General features: G+C 38.7%; 1 protein-coding gene across 1 annotated transcript in view; it reads right to left on the bottom strand.

Annotated features, from left to right (window-relative positions):
- ANKFN1 (ankyrin repeat and fibronectin type III domain containing 1) overlaps positions 1 to 22,137 on the bottom strand; it is a 522,795-nt gene that overhangs the window by 117,842 nt on the left and 382,816 nt on the right. The window contains exons 7-8 of the mRNA XM_051825489.2: positions 19,764 to 19,958; positions 17,949 to 18,062 (exon numbers count right to left, since the gene is read on the bottom strand). Of these exons, the coding sequence (XP_051681449.2) occupies positions 17,949 to 18,062; positions 19,764 to 19,958 (309 nt within the window). The remainder of the gene's footprint in view (positions 1 to 17,948; positions 18,063 to 19,763; positions 19,959 to 22,137) is intronic.

Genomic DNA, 22,137 nt, shown 5'->3' with positions numbered 1-22,137 from the left:
TTTCACAATATCTACCAGTTATATGCAGTTTGTGAGGAAGATAAACTCTTACAAACACAGATAAAATTCTTATAAGTATCTTTGATAATTTTCAGAGAGAATTCAGAATATTAGGCTGTGTTAGCTGATTACCTGTTATAAGGAATTTAAATATTTAACTATTTATGCGGAAGAAAATGTGCTTCTAAAATGTCCTGTGGAAAAAAGTTGCAATCTTTGCAGTCAGTGATCACATCTAGAAACTTTGTTGAAACCTGATTTAAGTTTATTCCAGTCTAATTTATTCCTGATACGGAAGTATAGAGTTGAAATAATCTACAGTTAATATAGCCCCAAATTCTTTGTTATTGCATTCTAAACAGTTTACTATTTTATTTTTAATCCTCTACTACTTTGGAAGTGCTGAATTGGGAGTGGTTAGATCCCCCTTAATTCAAGCCTATGTTTAAGAGAGAAACCAGTGACCAGATTGTGGGTAAAGCTGCCACCTGCAGTGCTGACATCCCATATGGGTACCTGTTGAATTCCCAGTTGCTCCACTTCACTTTTGATCCAGATCTCTGCTCTTGCCTGGGCTTGGGAAAGCAGTAGAGGGATGGCCCAAGTCCTTGGGCCCCTGCACTCGTATGGGAGACACGTAAGAAGCTTCTGGCTTCGGACTGGCCCTGCTCTGGTCATTGCAGTCATTTGGGGAATGAACCAGCAGATGGAAGACTGACTCTGTCTCTCTTTCTCTGTCTCTGTCTCTCTCTCTCTCTGTGCCTCTCTATAATTCTGCCTTTCAAATAAATAAATAAATCTTAAAGAAACCCTAAGCAGATACATACAAGTAAGTCCTGACCCATAACAGAACACTCCAAGCCTGAATGCACTGAAAGCCTGAGTGAACACTGATGGAGGTCTAATGTGATATTATGAGCATGCTCATTGAAGGAATATGTATTCTGGCTTCATAACTTTCTATGTCTTAGAGTTGGGTAACTTCTTTACATTTTTGAACGTCCATTTCTCCAGCTACAAAATGAAGATGAGAAAAGATCTTAAGATTGTTGATTTGCTTAAATGAGATAATACATATAAAACATTTGGTATGGCACATAATGAGAGCACAACAAATATTGCCTAGTATTATTGTTGCTTCTTCCACTATGTTTCCCTCACAAACCAGTGTGAAGGATAGCACTTTATTCACAATGCCCTGTTTAATGGGCTGTTTTCTATGAGATTCAATTTTTGTTTATTCTGATAGAATGATTAAATCCTTTCTGAGTTCCATTCTCACATTCAGGTTTGAAGGCAGAGCTATTAGACACCTTTAGGTCATAATATGTTTATTTTTGGAACCCCTGAGCTACAGAATCATCTATGTTTACTCCTCCTTTTTGCCCTGTGCCATATTTTTCTGGTCCCTTGCCAGAACGTTCTTGGAGCCAATTCAAATTAGCATCCATTACAGATCGGTCTAGAAAAAGTAGGTTATTTATTGTCAGGTGGATACATGAACCTTGGCAGTTTCAGAAACCAGAGCTAAAGTGATCTTATAAAGTTCCAGTTAAGTCAACATGATGTTGTGCTAGTCTCATGATGACTTTCACAAAATTACCTATGAAATGCTAAGTATTTTCCCACTCAGAACCTCGTTCTAACTCTATAACTTATGCGAAAGATCACACTGTACCTGCTCTTAATCTTGCAAGTCTTAGAAAAGTCCTTGGCCAAAAGCAATAAAATTTGACCTGACCTAATCCTGGAGTTGCAATGGATAATGTGTGTATTTTTCATTCAATAATTTAATGTGGAAATTAACTGCATGTGTCACGTATTCCCCATCTTAAAGAGAGGGCTTTTATGCTTCTAATGTTACACAAAAATTAAATATGTAAACACTCTTGTCATTTAAGACTCTTCACTTTCTTGATAGCTTAAATAAGCACTACGAAAGATTCCTTTGGAGAAATTTATTATTTAATTTAGTACAGGAGCCTGTTCCCTGAAATTCACCTCCTGTAGTACAGAAATGATAGCAACAGGTAGGTTTCTTATTTTTTTTGGTTCCTGAAAGATTTGAGGTAATTTGCCCACTTTGGCTTACTGCATTGTTTTCTCCTGTTTGTCAGTGCAGGTAAAATTTTGTGGACATTTCCAGAAAATTGTGTTCTCTTTCCCTCTTATTTCAGGTGGATTCTTAAACATTTCTACTTTGGGTTCTATAACAAAGAAGTAGCCTCTACTTGACCTTGCCTTTTGGACTATTCCTATGCTTATCCTTAAAGACTTCTTCGATGATAATTGCCTTTCTGATGCTGTTTCCTCTCTCACCTCACTGTTTCCTCTGTACCCCATGAATTTTGTTTTGATTCTCTCACTAATTTAACATTTTGAATAGATCCACATGGTTTAAAAACCAAAAGGAATAAATACACAGAGATATATGCTCTTTAATTCACTGTCATCTTCCTAGTTCTCCAATTTGTCCTGCCACCTCAGTATCTGCTGTTCCTTATGTCTTATATGACTTTCTAGGGTGTGCCTGCATATTCAAACAAATATGATTGCAAATCTGGCCTCCTCCTGATTTTATACTAGAGACAGCATATTGTATATACTCTTCCAAACTTTCTTTTTAAAGATTTTTTTAATTTGAAATGCAGAGGAGAGGGAGAGAGGGAGGAGAAGGGAGGGAGGGAAGAGGGAGGGGGGGAGAGAGAGAAAGAGAGAGAGGATGGGAGAGGATGGGAGAGGATGGGAGAGAATATCTTCCATCTGCTGGTTCACTCCCCAAATGTCCACAACAGCCAGGGCTGGGCCAGGTCAAAGCCAGGAGCCCAGAGTTGCTTAGAGTCTCTCACATGGGTGCATGAACAGGGAGCTGGATTGGAAGCATAGCAGCTGGGTCTTGATCTGGCACTCCTAGGAAGTCCACATCAATATATAATGACATTCCATATTATTTTTTTTTTGATAGGCAGAGTGGACAGTGAGAGAGAGACAGAGAGAAAGGTCTTCCTTTACCGTTGGTTCACTCTCCAATGGCCACTGCAGCCGGCGCACTGATGCCAGCGCACCACACTGATCTGAAGCCAGGAGCCAGGTGCTTCTCCTGGTCTCCCAGGCAGGTGCAGGGCCCAAGAACTTGGGCCATCCTCCACTACCCTCCCGGGCTCTTTTTAATATTTTCTCGGTGTGGATGTGTATGATAATTACCTAGTTTTTCATCGAAAGATAATCTGTATTTTACTCTTATAAACTGCATGCAATGCAGTTCATATTCTTGTTCATATAGACTGTTCTTGTGCATATGTCTTTTTGTATATCTGTAGAATAAATTCCAATAATTAGAATTCCAGGGCCAAAGGTTATTTGCATTTGTAATTTTGATAGCATCTATAAAACTGCCCTCATGAGCATCATAAAAATTTATGTTTCCACCAGTATTGTGTAAGATTATTTCCTAGTGCCTAATCTATACATTGTATATTGAACTTATGAATTTTTTTAGATTCTGAAAGGTGAACGTGATATCTAGGGTTAGTTTATATTGCGTTTCTTTCCTAAAAAGAGAACTCAAACACCTTTTTATATTCTTAAGAGCCACTGTGTTTCTTTCTTTGTGAATTCTCCTTTACTTGTTTTATTTATTTTTTTTTTATAGATCTCAAGAGTTATGTAAGAGTAAGATTTAGTGTGAGAGACAGAGAGAGTTCCCATCTGATGGTTAATTCCCCAAATACCTGTAATGGCTGGGGCAGAAGCTGGGAGCCAGGAACTTAATCCATATCTCCTATGTGGGTGGCAGGAACTCAATTACTTGAGCCATCACCACTGCCTCTTAACCACCAGGCTAAAAAACAGCCCCCTAATTTTTCTTTTTTCTTCTTCTTTGATTATAGGTGTTTTCGATGAAGGATTTTTAAAAAGTGAGGTTGAGTTCATTCTAGATTTTGAATCACAGTTATAAAGACCTTTCCTATTTCATTTATAAAAGATTTATCCCATTTTTTTCTGGAACTTTCATGATTTTATTTTTACGTTGAAGTCTTTGGTCCCTTTATACTGAATCCTGGAGTAAGTGGTGAGACATGCATCTAAGTTAATTTTAATTTTAACATGGCAATCCAGGAAACTTCTTGTTGAATTGTGCATATTTTTCCCACTGATATGTGATAGAACTTTTATCTTACTCCAAACTTCCTGTATTTAGGACAGCTGTGGATCTTCCCTTCTAGTACATGGGTCTAGTAAGTATGAGCATTACATTCATTAATTATTTTAACTTTAATATGATAATACCATGACCTTGATATTAATCTAGTTATAATAATGATAACATTATCTTAATTTTAAATGGCACATTGCAATTTGCAAAGCATTTTCACTTCCATGTCTCATTACATCATAAGCGGCATCGCAAATAGGGATGACTGTCCTCATTTTATATAGAAGGAAACTGAAGTTCTGAGAGGATGAGATGTTTGCCAAGGCTACAAAGCTAGTAAGTGGGCAGTGCTACTTCTTGATTCTTAGTTGTGTGTCTTGGCCAATTCATGGCTACACTACTCAGTATCTCAGATACTCCCTGGGTATTTATCAGAGAGCTTGTTCATCCCCATAGATGAACTCTGTGCTATTGAATTTTAAGTCTATACAGGGTCATCAGCTTTATCTAACTTTTGGATTCAGAAAGGAACTAAATCATGAAATCACCAAATAAAGTGGCTTGAGGAATCCTAGATTAACCTACTTGCTTTCTAAGCATGGAAGCCAAAACTCAGAGAAGTTGTGACCTCTGTAGCTAACATCATACGGTTATTAAGGAGTCAGAACACAGAGACAGCTCTTGTCGCTTGGTTTAATGATGAAGAGAAGGAAGAAAATAGGAGAAACAAATCTCCACGTTTATAGGCATTTTCAGAGTCAGAAATGAGAGATGTGGATTCATTCATTCCTTTATTCAGTCATCCAACAAATAATCATGTACCATGTGCCAGGCAATGTGCTGTGTATGGGGTTAGTGAACTGAACATGGACATGGGCAATACCGTTTGGAGAGAGAAACAGACATTAAATAATGAACACGTGCATACAGATGGAATTACAGCGTAGGAAAAGGACTGTGAGAATAACTTAGTCTCCTGCAGGAATATAACAGGAAGATGTAGTTTCGACTGTGGAGTCTAAGGCCTGCAGTGACACCATGCTTTGTGGCTCACAGGCTCCCTGTGAGATCATGTCCTTTTTGAGTTAGTGTATACCACTGCTGTGGTCAGCACACTGTATAGAACAAATTAAGATTTTGATGGACACTTGCCAATGATGCCTGGCAATAGTTCACCCGATTGTCCTTGAGTGCTTCATCAATTAATATACTGAAGAATCAGTTGAACTTCCTTAAAGCAAGTGCCCAGTTTTAGGATTTAAAACACATTGTAAAACTGCTTAAATCTTTCCTTTTTCAATGGACAACTCTTCTTTGGCAGTAAACGGTTTGTTCTCTTCATGAATTGTTTCTATCCATCAGTGTAATCCTCAGCACATATTTCATCAGAAGTGGAAACGAGTAATTTAAAGAGCTACAACCTATTTATTCAGATTTGGGGCATTTGTAGCCAGCACTTCCTGTGTGTCCTGCACCCAGTGTTCATGGATGTGCTCCATTTAACATGTGGGTAGTGGGGTTAGGTAGAGTCTTCTATTAGGTCTTTCCCTATTCAGATGCCAGTTCTGGTTAAACTTTGAGCTCCTTGACTCATGTAGAATGAAAGTATAAAATTAAGTTTACAGTTTTATAAAATTATATTTAACTTTCTCAGTTTTATTTTTCCCTTTTCTTTTTTTTTTCCTTTGGGGTGGAATGGAGTGGTAGATTAGGAGAGTTTTCATATTATTTCTCATGTCTTCATTGAGCTATTTGCAGTTATAGGACTTGAAACTATAGAAAAATCCAGATGGGAGAAAAACTATCAGAAACTTCCCTTTAAAGAAATACTCAAAGATGCTGGGAAAACTCTGAATACATAGATGTTTATGGCAGCAGCATTATTAATAGTGAAAAAATAATTGGGATCAGATTGAACATCCAACAACTATAAGAAAGAATAAAAAACACTGATATACATTCCCTGTAACATGGACAGATGAAAACAATGCTTCAAAGCAAACGTCCTAGCGTGGGAGTATGCTCATGGCTGGTGGAGTCATGTAATCATTGAGTCCAGGCTGTGAGAGCAATGCTTGGGTTAAACTTGCTCTAGCATTTACTGGCTCCTGTACCTACAGACAGTTCCCATCTTTGCATCAGCCTCCCTATTCATGAGGAGGGTTTAATAACAGTACCTTAGGACTATGCAAGGCTTAGAAAAAGTAATGCTTAGAAAGCTGTGGCCCAATGCCTGGCACATTGTATAGGATTGATAATTTTTAATGTTATTCTTAAATATGAAATCTTTGTTAAAAATACATCAAGACATACTGGAAGTCAGGGAAGGTGTTGGTGCAGTGATTAAGATGCTGCCTGAGACTCCTGCATCCCCTGTTAGAATGCTTGGTTTCAAGTCCTAGCTCTGGTTTCAGTTCCAGCTTCCTGTTAGTGTTAATCCTGGGAAGCAGCAGATGATGGCTCAAGTATTTGGGTCCCTGCCATTCATGTGGGACACTGGGATGGAGTTCTAGGCTCCTGGCTTCAGTCTGGCCTACCCCTGGCTGTTGTGGGTATTTGGGAGAGTGAACCAGTGAATACAAAATCACTGTCTATCTTTCTGTCTCTATCTCTTTGTGTTTCCAACAAAACAAAACAAACAAAATAATCTGTATCTTGGGAGTTCCTTCAAGGGGTAGATTTCTTTGGGATATAATACTAAGGTTTTTTTTTTCTGTTAAATTCTTTGCTCTTTTCAGTTTAATTATTATACTGATTTTTCCCGGTGTCCTCCGTAAATCTTTTTTTTTTTTAAGATTTATTTATTTATTTGAGAGGCAGAGTTACAGACAGACAGATGGAGAGACAGAGAGAGAGATCTTCCATCTGCTGGTTCACTCCCCAAATGGCTACAATGGATGGATGGAGCTGGGCTGATCCCAAGCCAGGAGCCAGGAGTTTCTGCTGGGTCTTCCACATGGGTGTGGGGGGCGGGGGTGCATCTTTCATTGCTTTCCCAGGCCATTCACAGAGAGCTGGATCTGAAGAGGAGCAGCCGGGACACAAACTGGTGTCCATGTGGGATTCTGGCACCATAGGCAGAGGCTTAACCTACTATGCCATGGGCTCCAGCCCCCAATTTTCAGTCTTTATCCAAAGCTTTTTTCTGTCTCTGCTACTGCGTGTTTCCCAAGTCTGACCCCTATGTACTGCAGCCCCTTGATTCCTTTGCCTATGGGCTCTGGCTGTGTTTAGAGTGACATCAGTCTGGCCGTGGTTGTGTTGTTTCATACAACAGCTACTAACAGGGGCTCTCAAACTCTAGTTTCTACCCCCCTCCCTTCCAGCATAGGATGACAGCAGCTTCCCAATGTCCCTGGTCCATTCACTGTGCAGATAATCCCTTCCTTAAAATGTCTTCAAAATTCCAGCTCAGGGTGAGTTCTGTTTTCTGCTGCGACTTGGTGATATAAGGAGCCTAAAATATTTTTATAATTTGGAAAATTTTTATTAAAACAACACTGGGGACCACCCCCTACCTCCTGTCTCCTGAAAGGAAGCACTCTTCAGGGAGTGAAGTGGCCCCTCGGCTCCTAGACTTAGGGTGATTATTTTTGTTTCATTTTTGAGCTCTCATATGAAATTAGGCTTCAGGCTAGAACACCTATTTCTTAGAAAAACACACTTTCTCCTGGAGAGAAATTCTAGAAAGCAGTCGCGGGCTATTGACAAACTATAATACTGCAAAGGGTTCTGGCCAGAAAGGATGCAAGAGAAAGTCTGTGGGGAGAAGGTAGACTAGAAAGTGGCCTGTCAACTGCAGTGCCAGCTGTGGGTGCAGCAGAATAGTGGTAGACAGAGCTGTGCTTGAGTCACTTAGTTACTGTCTGTTCTGAGGGTGGACCGGCCTCTGTGGCCACTGAGAACTCCCCCATTCCTGAGGCACCTGGGCACAGCAAGGGCCAGACTCCCAGGGGGTAAGTGATGCAATGTGCTCAGTCCAGAGTTGGGGCTGGGGTTGGCTGGGGGGAAGGGAAGGCTTCTCATTTGTCATGCTCAGCTCCACAGTCTGCCAGGGGAGATTTAACTGCTGTTTACTTATCTTTGGTTGGTCATTAAATTTTTCATATCATACTCAATGTTTGGGGAAGAATACAAGTTCTTATAGTATATTTGCTGTGTCTGATACACTGCTTTTGTCCATGATTCAGCCAACATGGTTTTAAAATGGAGGACCTGAACCATAGAGTTAGCAACTTCTATTACAGAATGGAAAAATCTGCCCTACTGAGCAGGTGCATCTCTTATGTGCAGGGTCTGGAAGTCTTCCTCTCAGGGTCTCAGGCTGGAAGACTTCCTCTCAGGGAAATGTGGAGGTAGAACAGAAGATGAAAGACTGAACTCAATGATTAGTTTGCATTAGGAACTAGACACTTTGCTAGACCTTGGGAGATTCAGAGGCTGCCTCATGCACGTGAGGCTTATAGTCTGGAGGGAGGGACAGACATTAAGAACATGCTCATAGAGTCTCAACTTAGCTGTACATCAGAATCACCTAGCAGCTCTTGAAAAACCTCCTATGCTTACATCACAACCCTGCAAAGACTGTGATTTTATCAGTCTTGGAAGGTGATCTGGTATGAATCCCAGTGGCTCTAACATGCATCTTCAGTTAAGAATTTCTGGTCTAAATAGTCTCAGGATATCATGAGACATTTTTCCCCCCATGAAACATCTAGCACTTACCAAATTAAAACTGGGGAAATATTAGGTATATTGGATATGAAAGACTGTAAGAAATTCTATAATAAAGAAATCTGTTGAAATTTAAAAATAGATCACCATAAATAAGTAGATGTTTGCAAGCTGTAAACATTACTTTGAAGAAAAAGTGAAGGGCATGATAGAATTTATAATATTTATAAGTTATGGTATTATGTATAGGGCAGGATTTATAGTGAATAATTAAAAAATGATTATCTTACGGAATGACTTTCGGTAGTGACCCGAACACTTAGTGAGCAAGGGAGTGGGAAGGGCAGTGTTCCAAGCATAGGGGTCATCATATGGAAAAGTCCTGTGGAATATAGCAGATAAGGAAATGAAATGAAAAAGGCAAGATTCCTGCCTTCTAGGAACTTATACCTTAGGAAAAGACTCACATATTCTAAAAATTTCTTCATTACCTTATAGGTCTATGATTCTTCCCAATATAAAAGAAAGAAGAAGAAATCATTGTTGGGAATAATCCTTCAATAACTGATATAAAAACCCAGTTACATGTTTGTCTTTAAGTAAATTAGATAATTTTTGAAATAGCAGATATGCTTTCACAGGTATGTTGGCTTAAGCTAATATTAGTATTAGGTCATACAGTGTGGGTAAAAAGTGACTTGGGGATTGAATGAATATGGCAAAAAAACATGTGTACCTACTTTTTTCTCTCCAAATGCTTTAAAAAGTAAACAAGGTATTTTAAAACACATCTGTTAGCTATAGAAAACAAGCAAGGGAACCATGTTCATTCCCCTCCTGGTAACCACAAGTCTGTTCTTTATGTCTATTAGTTCATTTCAAGAGTGTTGTATCAGTGGGCTCATATAATATGTAGCCTTTTGGGATTGGCTTTTGATTTAGAGTAATTCTCTGAAGATTCACCCACGTTGTTGTATGTATAAATTGTTTCATTTGGTTACTCAGTAGTAGTCCATGGTCTGACTACACCATAGTTTGCTTAACCATTCACCAATTGAAAGATATCTACGTGGGGCTTGCGCTGTGGCTCACTTGGTTAATCCTCCACCTGCGGTGCTGGCATCCCATATGGGCCCCAGGTTCTAGTCTCGGTTGCTCCTCTTCCAGTCCAGCTCTTTGCTGCGGCCTGGGGAAGGCAGTGGAGGATGGCCCAAGTGCTTGGACCCTGCACCTGGATAGGAGACTAGGAGGAGGCACCTGGCTCCTGGCTTTGGATCAGTGTAGTGTCGGCCATTGAGGCCTTTTGGGGAGTGAATCAACGGAAGGAAGACCTTTCTCTCTGTCTATCTGTCTGTCTGTCTCTCTCTCTCTCACTGTCTATAGCTCTACCTGTCAAATAAATTAAAAAAAAAAAAGATATCTACATGATTTCTAGTTCTTGGCTATAAAAGCTGCTTTAAAATTTTTGTGTAAGTTTTTATATGAAATAGCTTTTATTTATTAGGATAAGTGCTCAGTAGTGCAAGGGGTAGAATATAAAGTAATTGAACTTAATTGTTTAAGAAATTATTAAACTATTATCCAGAGCGACTATACCATTTTCCATTTCCACCAGTAATGTATGACAGATCTAGTTTCTCTGAACCTTGCCAACATTTGGTGTTGTCACTATTTAAACATGTTTCCCCCATTGTGATAAGAATGTCCTAATATTTCATTGTGGCTTTAATCTGCATTGCCTGGATGGCAAACCCAGTGAGTTATAATTATGTAGTAGAACAGGAGCAGAGAGTTCTCTGGGAAAGAACATAGGTACTACCCTGAAGGATCATTCAAAAAGAATAGAAAATATAATCACAAGTGATGTAAAAAAGAGGAAAAAGTAATTAGAGAATTGAGGAAAATATATAGGAAAGAAAATTTAATCAGCATAGTGTTTGACCTTGTAATATCAAAAACTTATACATTCATATGTAAAATTATTGATAATAAGAGAGTATAGATGAATGTGTATTATGAAAGAGTTAAATTCTTTTTTCATAGTTATAGTTGTATAGATAAGACCTCCTATTGATAAGGCAGTAATAGTCATGTAGGCATATTAATTACAGAAGTAACTACTAAAACTAAAGAAGTTAAAAGTGGTGCACTCCCAGGAGAAGAGGGTGGGAAGCACAGAACAAAGGATGGCTGTGTTTTTCATTATCAACATTTACTTGCAATTTTTTTTAAATCCCATTTTTATGTTAGTTTTGATAAAAGAGTTAAATGAGTATATATAAGAGACAAGTGTAAGAGGGTTCTACAAATGGTTCATGGAAAAATGAAACTAAAATATAACTTTATATTGGTGCAAAACTTTGGAAATCAATGAGAATTTTTTTCATAATAGATATTTTCCATGAATGCTTTGAAAACCCCTTGTATGCATGGATTTCAAAAAATTTTACACCAACATAAACTTATTTTTAATTCTATTTTCCATGAACATCTTGAAGTCTCTTAAATTTTAAATGCCAAAAGGATGAAAATAGAGATAAGACAAGCAAAAGGAAACATAGAAAGCAATGTTAGATACTAACAAACCAGAATCTGAGGCAAACAAATACAGGCAAGACAAATAAAGCAGCTTCTTTCAGAGACCAAAGATTAATAAAACAATTACTTTAGGAAAAAAAATAGAGTACTTAGACAACACCCACTTTAAACTCAAAGGAGTTTACACATTCTTTTCAAATATCATGTATGCTACATAAACAACTGATTCAGTGGTTAGCTCTAAGTAAGATGTTTAAAATTTCCTAAAGGATATAGTTCATATTTTTGATGTTCTTAACATAATTCTTGAGAAGAGAGTTCATTCATTCAAAACTATAAAATATACTTAGCAAGAAATCTGTCGGGAACTATAGAAGATTATATGGAAAAATCATGAAATTGTCCTGCATACATGAAATTCAAATTGATTAATTAGGAAGGCATGCTAAATTTTGTGAAGGCTCCTCAAATTAATATGATGCAAGTCCAGTAAGTTTTTAAAAATTGAACTTGACAAGCTAGTTATATAATTTATTTGGAAGAGTAAATGTGTATGAATAACAAAGACATTTTGAAAAAGATTGTCCCACCAATTGTTACAGTATCCTGTAAAGTTACTGTATAGTACTAGCACATGTGTATACAGATTAATAAGACAGTGTATGTGAATGTATTGACCTTCTACTTCTAGTTCACCATTCTAGATAAAAAAAATTCTAGCAGGCAAAATAGAGGAATACATGAGGGTTATAATGTGGTAAAATAGAAAAATATTAAACATATTCATCAGTAGGAACATAATTATATCTCTATGAAATGGAAATATTGTGCAACCCAACACACTGACATAGAAAAATATAGATGACTTATTATGAACTGCAAAAATATCACTGAGTTGAGAAAAAATTCAGTTATAGAATTAAGCTTAGTGTTACAATATTTATATTAAGGTATACAAAACATCATTGTATTTGTAGTCATGTATCATATAACAACTAGGATATATCATGAAAAATGTGTTGGCTTCAGGAGTATGTTGTGGCACAGAGGAGTTAGGCCACCCCATGGGATGCCTGCATCCCATATGGGAATGCCAGCTTGAGCCACAGCTATTTCACTTTCAATCCAGCTTTCTGCTAATACACCTGGGAAGCAGCAAGTGATGGCTATATGTGGGAGACCTGGATGAGTCCTTGGCTCCTGGCTTTGGCCTGGCCTAGACCTGTGGCCATCTGGGGAGAGAACCAGCAGATGGAAAATGTCTCTCTCTCCCTTTCAAACAAACACTTTTTTTTTTTTAAAGAAATGCATCGTTGAGCAATTTTGTCATTGTGCAAACATCATAGAGTACACACAGAGTATACCTACACAAACTAATGGCATCACTAGATATCATAAACAAAGCTATGACATCAATAGACAATAAGATCTTTGGAACCCCCTATTTTATGTGTAGCCTGTCATTGACAGAAATATTGTTATGTGGTATATTATTGTATACATATATGAAGATAGTCAAAATGTTTGTGGACATGGAATTAAAAGATGAATTTATTTTGGTGCAAAAAGTTGTGAATCCAAGCATATAAAGGAATCCTCAAAAAGTTCATGGAACTGCACATTTTGAAAAAGTCTATGCATGGATTTCAAAGATGCAAGATTGAAGGAATGACTTTTTCTTTTATATAATTATGTGCTATATTGTTTGTGGGTTGAAATTTTTCTAAAATGCTGAAAATTCACTGAGGTGATCCTTTTTTTTTTTTTTTTTTTAAGATTTACTCATTTATTTGAAAAGCAGAATGAAATTGATGGTGAGAGACAGAGATCTTCTATCTACTGGTTCACTCCCCAAAAGGCCATAATGGCTAGTACTGGGCCAGTCTGAAGCCAGGAGCCAGGAACTCCATCCAGGTCTCCCATGTGGTGGCATAAACCTAAGTACTGAGACAGTTCTATGGTGTAGTGGGTAAAGCCACCGCCTGCAGTGCCAGCATCCCACATGGGCACTGGTTCAAGTCCTGGCTGCTTCACTTCCCATCCAGCTCTCTGATGTGGCCTGGGAAAGCAGTGAAAGATGACCTATGTGATTGGGCCCTTGCACCCATGTGGAAGACCTGGAAGAAGCTCCAGGCTCCTGGCTTGGGATTGGCGCAGCTCCAGCCATTGCAGCCATCTTGGAAGTGAACCAGCAGATGGAAGACCTCTCTCTCTGCCTCTGCCTCTCTGTAATGCTGCCTTTCAAATAAATAAATAAATAAATCTTTTTAAAAAGTCTAAAAATAAGAAACCCAAGTACTTGAGCCAACATCTGCTGTCTCCCAGGTTCATTAGCAGGAAGCTGGATCAGAAACACAGTAGCCAAGACTTTAAACAAATACTCTGACGTGGGATGTGGTCATCCCAAGCATCTCAGGGACTTAACATGCTGTGCCACAATGCCAGCTCCACAAAAGCTAGTCTTTACAGTGTGTATTACTGCAAAGAGTTTTTAAAATTGTTTACAAGATGGTTAGAAAATAATCTGTCTGTATCTCAACTACTTGGAAATTTGTAGAGGAAAATAGGATAATCTAATATGCAAAAGCTTCTGTAGCTTAGAAGAAATGATTCTTGCATGGGATGTGTTGCCTTCCACTTAAACCATTCTCTCACACTTACTGCACCTGCTGTTTTCCCTCATCATACATCCAGAAGCTCAACTGACTTCCATGTTTTCACCTGCACACAAAAAGTATTATTCTCTTTGGTGTCATGTTCTCTGGATAAAACCCTTTTGCCTCTCCTAATTGCTGTTATCTGCAAACATTTGGCATCATCTCCCTATCCTCTTCTGCCTCAGATAGCATGTTACAAATTTTTCTGCTTCATGGAATTTTATCACTTCAAGCTAAGCTACTTCACATATATTGTTATATTAGTTTTGTGATTAATTAAGCTTGGGAAATAGACTCTTTAATGCAATGCAGTTTCCTAGTAGAAAACATCCTTCCAACTACAAGGTAAATCCTGACCAAGGTGAACTCATGCTTTCCCTGAGGAGCCAGCATTTTCTTGTCTTGTGAAAAGATAGCCGAGGTCATCACATTATTATCAAGTAGATATATCAAATTCACTATAAATGACCCTGCTGGTTTAGATTTGAAAATGGTGGACTTTCCAATTTAGATGCTGGAATGCCCCTGGAATTCTCTCTTGAATTCTTTGTCTTCCTCTTTTTTTTCTGTAAAAGAGACTGGAGGTGATGGTTGGGAGAGCACTGACTTGGTTTCTGCAAGCACTGGCAATCTCTGTAAGGAGAAATACTTTTTCATTTAAATAAATGTGATCCAGTGAAGAATGGTCAAGCAATTTGGTGTTATAGGCCAATATAGGGAAGAATCAGGGTGGTGGTTTCTAATTTTCTATGGGGACAGGTGGAAAGAGAGCTGGGGAAGAGCGCCATGGAGAGCAAGGGTACCACCCACATGCCCCACAGCATCTTGTAATTAGCAAACCCCAAAGTTGTGACTACTTCAAAAAGGAAAAACAGTAGAAAACATTTTATCCCCTGAATGGAAGCCAGATACTCTATTGTACCTGTTGTAGGATGCCTTCCTATCCAGCACCCAACTCTCAAAAGAGCAGCAAAATCACTTTTGAAAATGTTTTCTGCTTTGGACCTGAGAGAAATAACATGTAATCTTAAAATAGGATTAAATAGGTTACTCAAGGGAGTGAAGAAAGAAATGCAGAGCCAACTTTTGTTAATTGTCCAAAGCATCAAAGCATCTGAAATAATTCTAGTTTTCTCTGTAAGCCATGAAAATTGATGAGATGAGACCAAGGCTCTTTGAATCTAAGGAAGAAACACCTAGAAACAGATAATATCTCCCTGAACCCTACTTTTCTGCACTCAGAAGAAATGCAGGCAGAAAGATCTAGTGGGTCTCATTGAAAACTGATTTCCTGGACTTTAAGCTGAAATAGATTCATTTAATCTCTGAGTTGAGATGACATCTAGCCTCATGCATGGTCCCCTGCGCCTGAGGAAGGCTTATACAGAGGTGGTCTTAAAAATATTCCTGTATATCAATACATTCTTATCAACACTTTGGTAAGTGCAAATGAGCAAAAAATAGAAGGGTTAGGATTTTCTTTTAAATACACACTGGTTTAAGCATGAAGGGGGAAAACATTCAGTTGTCAAACTAGGCTTGAGGTTTTGCTGCACCCAGAAATTCTGGAGAGTAGTATGAGATGTTTTTGCCAAACTCTAAATCCTGCAGGGTTAAGCTTTTCCTCTAATCAATTAGATAATTGCCATTTCATTCTGTGGAGCCTTCAATTGTTTCTTCTTCTTCTTTTTTTTTTTTTCAAAGAAAAAAAAAATTAGCCTTGTCTCAGGGTAATTTTGCAATTTTTCCATAATTAAATAATTACTTCAATCTCTGAATTATAAATGCTGTTGCTGTCTCTTTGGGTGCAGGAGGCTGTCAGGTGTTTTAAATAACCCTTAAGTATGGTCAGGTTAAGGACTCAATTAGGACCTTATAAATGAACACAAGGAAGCCTACTCCATAATGCAACAGATAATTCTACTTATAGTGCTTAATCCTCTCTAGTCACTAACAGAACCCAGTTGTGACATTTTGTGTCAGCCTCATCCAAACACAAGTCTCCTGAGATGAGAAGTGTTAATATGTGAATGCTGATGGAACTTGCTGGCATTATGATCAAGTATTAAATAGCTGACAGTCTGGCTAAATTGGATTCTGTTAGCTCACTAATTACATGGAAGAAGGAAATGTCAAGTTGGGCACTATTGATGGAACCCTTCATCAAAATCCTGGTTGGAGAGAGGTATAAAGAAAGGCTAATATCCATGATTAACATTGCCTGCAAACACTTTGCAAACACTGCAAAAACTTGCCTGAATTCCAGAGGATATGGGCAAGAGAAAGTATCAGCACTGATTCACAGGATGACGTACAAGGCCATCCATTATGGCTTCCTTTCTCTGCTGTCTATCTACCCTAAGGCTGCCTTCTCTTAGACTGATATGGAAATCTCAGTGATAACAACTCAATACTCTCTTATTATGAGCAGAGTGGAGTTATCTGGAAAATTCCAAGTATCCTAGAAAGCTACAGGATATGTGCAGAGTAATAGTTGCAGGGATATAAGAGGTGTTCCTGGAGACAAGCCCTGGGAAGGGGGAAGAAAGGCACCTGACTCTCTAGGCATTGTTGCAGGTAGAGGGGGCAGTAGTGACTCCATACTTTGTCTACTCTGTGATTTGGTACTTTGGACTATGCATGGAGAACTTTGTCAAGTTTCAGGATGGTCAGGGTGTTTCTGTATATTCCTTTGAATTAGGAAAATAGATTTCTTTTTCATCCCCCATATTCAAGAGTCAACATAACGTGGTTACTATGGCCCTGCTGTGAGCTTTCAGGCAAACTCTGATGGTTTTGCCTCTGGTTGTTCATCTGCCAAGTGGGAATCTAAAAAGTGCTCAACTCATAAGGTAGTTGTGAGAATTAAAAAGATTTAATACATATATAAGCTTTAAACTGTGCCTGGCACATAATGTGTATGCACTGGCTGTTAATAATACCTCTGAAATCCTTTTCTCCTCTGGGCTGTCCCTCTTCTTTGCCAGGACTACCACCATGGCCAAGTCAGGCTGTCATGACCTCTCTCTCAAATGACTTCCTCATTCTTGTTCTTATTCTAAGTCCATATCTCTTCTATTACATCATACACACTATTGCTACTCCAGTCTTTTAAGTCCACCTCTGATCTTGTCCCCCACCACTCAGTGACCCTGCAGAATTTCATCAAAGTCCAAAATTCCTAGCCTTGATTTCAAGCCCCACTCTACTTGCTGGTCCTCATTCCATTCTCAAATCTTACATGCACCCTGTCTTCCTGTGGAACCAGGCTACTTCTCATTCTCTCTGTAAGTTATCCTCTACTGATCTCAACATTGTCTTGTTTTTTATACCTATGCTTGCCATCCTCTCCATTTGGAATCTACTTTCCAATTCCCTCTAGTCCATATCCTAGCCATCCTTCACAGCAAAGCCCAAATACCACCAAATAGTTTCTCCATTCCAAGACCTTTCCTGACTCTATCATTTTACAGTTTCTTTGTTCTTTCTGACCACTGGCAAACTTTATCTTTTTGGTTCATTTTGTTGTTAATCTTGGTTTATAGTTATTAACTTATATGTCCCCTATTAGCATGTTTGACCAAGTCTGTCAGATCCTTTTATCAAGTCTGATTCCTCACTGTATCCTATTCAGGCCTGTTCCCAACCCTACGCACAGAACAGTCTCTCTACAAACATGAGTGGAACATCAAGTCATTTGCTACAACAACTCAATCTTTTCTGTGTCTTATTCTTTCTGTGACTTACTCTCAGTCACTTGACTGCTCCTTCAAATGAGTACTCATGAAAATATTTCAACTCCAAAAGCAGGATAAAAACAGCCCTGTTATCCAGAAAAAGAAAAAACAACACAACATGCACAGTTGATTCCTTAGTGACAGATTCTTAAGAAGGAGTAATGAAAAATATCTGGAGTGCAGTACCTTTGTACCTGGTCACAACAGCTGCATTAATGCTAAGAGGCTCTTGGAAGGTGACAGTGAGGGATGTGCTGCTGGTTACCATGAGGCAGGCATTGGTGGGCACCTCAGGGGCTCCTGGGACAAAAGAGAAACAGGGATCATAACATATCAAATCCTTTTCAAAGAGTGTTCCTGCTTTTTCAGAAGAACCCTAAACAGTTTCATTAGAAGTCCCGTGGGGTTTTCTTTTGTTGTTGTTGATGATGATGATGCCATTGTGTTCTTATCTAAGCATTAGAACATTTTCTGAAGGGATAAATGATACCAGTGAAACCCTCCCCAGGAACCTTACCATCCCCATATGTGACTGCAATAGATCAGTAAAGGGAAGGGCAATAAGTGACAGCAGGCTCCTATACAACAGAGGCCCTTACATTTCAGAAAGTATTTCTATATAAATCATCTCTGTGGAATCCTTGCAGCCCTATTGGGTAGATAGTAATAGCACCCCCACTTTTGGATAAGGTAACTGTAGCCCACAGAGGAGGTCAGGCTCCTTGTTAAGGAACACAGAGAAGAAACACAGCCAAGAGCCTGTGGCTTCAGCTGTCTAACTTGGGCTCTGTCCAGTATACAGTTCTAACTTACCTTACTCTTCGACAGCTCCCATTATATCAGGCAGTGTGTTCTGAGAAAAAAATGCATGGACAGATGTCAGGCCCCCTAGCCTCAGGTTTTAAAGGATTGAAGATGGTTTTAGATACTCCTTAACACCCTGAAGGTGTTTTATAATTTAGAAAATTATAAAAAATAGCATCAAGCATAAAAATAGGTCTATTTCTAGTGTTAATCTGTCCTAAGTGAGGCATAATCATAAAACCATTTATGAAAAGCAATTGCTAAATATCTTTTAAAAATTCCACATATCAGCATAGCTGAAGGTTCTTGATGTTGAAAGAACCTTTCATTAATGTATCTTTAGTAATTTGCTTCAAGAAAGGGTTAGGCCTAGATTTGGTACTTAATACACAGTACTACAACAAAATTTTTACTGCAATTGGTCCTTGTCTATATCACAACTAAGGTTTTTGCTGCCAAGGTAGAGAATTTCCAAGTGAATGAACCAACATTTCCCTTATATTTAAAATTTCAAGTCTAATTTTTGGTTGTTTAAATAAATTGTCTAGAATGATATTTAATATATCACAAGTGTTTGGATTTTACATTTTATTTTTATAACAGGGGCTGCACATAGCAGTACTTTCAATGCTAATGAGTATGATTCAGAAAGAAACCCTTTAACAAAAAGAACTGGTAGAGAATTGAAGTGTAGACAAAAGCATAATTCATGGGTTGATGGACTGTCTTTCTCTGTGGCCTGTATTAACTGAAGTTCAGTTTATTGCTCTATATAAAAAAATGCAGTAGAGAGTTGAAAACAACTTAAACTTGAGCTTGAAGCAGAAACTAGACAAATAGGCAAACAAATATTTTTCCACCTCCCACATCCCAAAATATAGCCACTTAGGCCACCAGACCATCCAGGTCATTAGGCATTAGGGCGTAGCGGGTGGAAAGTGCTAGATGAGTGCGACATGGTGGAGGGAGGCCAGACACACTGAGGCCTCATGGCTGTGGTCAATGAACCTATCAGGAGCCAGGAAATCAAGTAAGACAAAGACCCTTTTACAGCCGCCCAGAGCTCTTGCTCCAAATAGGCTGACAACGACCATCCATGACCCTGTAGAGTTGGAATAAAAATCAGGAAAGAAGGTCTGGCTGTCTCAAACCAAAGTTCAGTCTAGTTAAATGTCGAAGTCCTCCGCTAATACTCACGGGCATGTTCGAAGCCTGTTTTCATACGTCTGTAAAGCCGATACTTCCACTCCCAAGCTTTCAGCTGTTTCTCCTTCTCTGTGTTGTCCAGAGTGAACCCTTCATTCTCCACCTGAGCAGACAGTTCACTCACTCTCTCCTGGGCTTCCTGGACTAGTGTATTGAGATGCATTGCTCGGCTCTCCAGGCTGACAACTAGGTGGAAAGAAATGAGACGGGATGACTGTTTTTTCTTTTCTGGGGAAATAATGTTTGGCAGAGTCTATTCTAGGTTTTTAAAAATTCCTGGGAAAAGGAATTCCTGCATTTATTGGGAGCTATCTTATTATGATAAGGCCTAATGAGTGACATTTACCATCAGATTAAGTGATAAATTCATCAAATTAAGATGTTCCCTTTGCCCTCTTTTCCCAAGCACCCAATTAATGGCTTAACATAGCAGATTAGAACTCTACCACAGAGTATCCAAGAAGACCACTTCACATCTCCATTACACACATTTGTTTCCAAGACTTCTGCAGGAACAAACACTTAAGGGCAAACTTTCTCTATAGGGCCAGAGAGACCCTCAGAAGAGTTATCCATTAAGCAAGTCATATTCTACTAAAGTTACTTATTTATTTTGGCTTAGTAGAACCAGATTTAAACTTTCTGCTCTTGTCACATTCTTTCCAAAATATAGCAATTTTTTTACATATGTGTCTTCTACACATAATTTTTTTAACCCATTTACTTATTGCCAACAAAGCATACCACTATTGTTGCTGCAATTGAACTAGTGATTTCTAATGGCTGGATGACTTGGGTGGAATCATATATTGATCTTTGATCAATTTTTATCTTTTCAAAAATTTAATTTTATTTGAAAGGCAGGGAGGGGAAGACAGAGAGACTGATATACACAAACACAGGGAGTCAGAGATCTTCCATCTACTGGTTAACTCTCCAAATGCTTGGAATTGCTAGGGCTGGGGCCAGGCTTAAGCCAAGATCCTGGAACCCAATCTGGGTCTCCCATTGTGTGGCTAAATATTTTGAGTCATCATCTGCTGCCTCCCAGGGTATGGATTAACAGGAAGCTGGGGTTGAAGTGGAGTAGCTGTGAGATGAACCAGTCACTGCAATATGGGATACTGGCTAAGCAGCTTCTTAACTGATACACCAAATGTTTACTCCCAATTATGTCTTTGACTGTGGTTTGATCATAGGAGTGCCTCCAGAGATGACAAGAGGGTATGCTATACAATCTTTTCTTGTCCAGAGAGGCGATAGAGCTTTGTATTTCTATTGTACCTGATGCATGATTATCATTTGATGTACATCATACTGTTTACACAACCCAGCCTTGTGTGACTGAATGTTCATGCCAGTGATAGATCGTTTCCTGTTCTTGGGCTAAGCTATGGGGTTGCTTCTTGTGATCTGTTCTTGGCTCTTAGTGAGGACTTGCCAAGGTGGTCACCTGGTCACTTCAGAGCAGTCTCTTTTTCTTAGACATAAAAGAGCAGATAGCCTCAGTATGGGAATTGCTGTAGAGAATCTCATAGATCATGAAGCAAATCAGAATCAAGGTCTGCCAATCTGTTGCTGAAATATGTCACACTCCCTGTGACCAAAACAATATTTCCCCCTGGCGGATGGCTAAGAAATCCAACCATTTCATTCTTTCAATGAAGAGGGAAAATATTATGAAGATAATTCAAGTGAAAATTTGTTAGGTGTATTTTGAAATGGAAATTAGGTGGTTATATATTCATATTCTCTGTGTTCATAGGCATGTTTGCATTAATTACAGGAAATGAATACTAATTTATTATTGCCCCTGCGCACCATCAGTCTCAATTTATTTACAGATGAGGTCAATGAAAAATTAGTTGAGTCTTTTTTTCTTTTTCTTTCTTCTTTCTTTTTAAAGTCGCTGTTTAGAACACTCAGCACTGTGTTTTGCTGCAGATTTGTCATGGTTAATGAATGTTGCTGTAGCAGTCAATCATGTACTCTAAATACTGTCACACATTTTTTTTTAAAGCCTCAGTCATGAGCCATGACAGAAAAATAAACAAATAAATATAAAGCTAAAAAACTCTTTCACTGAGCAGCTACACTATGCAGAATCCCCCCGGGAAGGCTAAGGGAGGCCAGAATAAATGATACTGTAAGTGCTGTGGACGTAGGGAAGCAATGATGGCGTATAAATGTGGAGGTTCTGGAGAAAGAGAGTACACACACACACACGCACACACACGCATGCGGGCATACACTCCAGTGGAAAAATTGGCAATATTAGTAGCCTCAAGGTGCAATTTCCTGGAGCAGTGAGATTGACAAGTCAGTACTAAATGCTGTTAATTTAACTAACTTCAGATTAATGGTA

This window comes from Oryctolagus cuniculus, chromosome 17 (assembly GCF_964237555.1).
Source record: "Oryctolagus cuniculus chromosome 17, mOryCun1.1, whole genome shotgun sequence".
Taxonomy (NCBI): Eukaryota; Metazoa; Chordata; class Mammalia; order Lagomorpha; family Leporidae; genus Oryctolagus; species Oryctolagus cuniculus.
The sequence above is the reverse complement of the archived record's forward strand: the minus strand, read 5'-3'. Positions and strand labels throughout refer to the sequence as shown.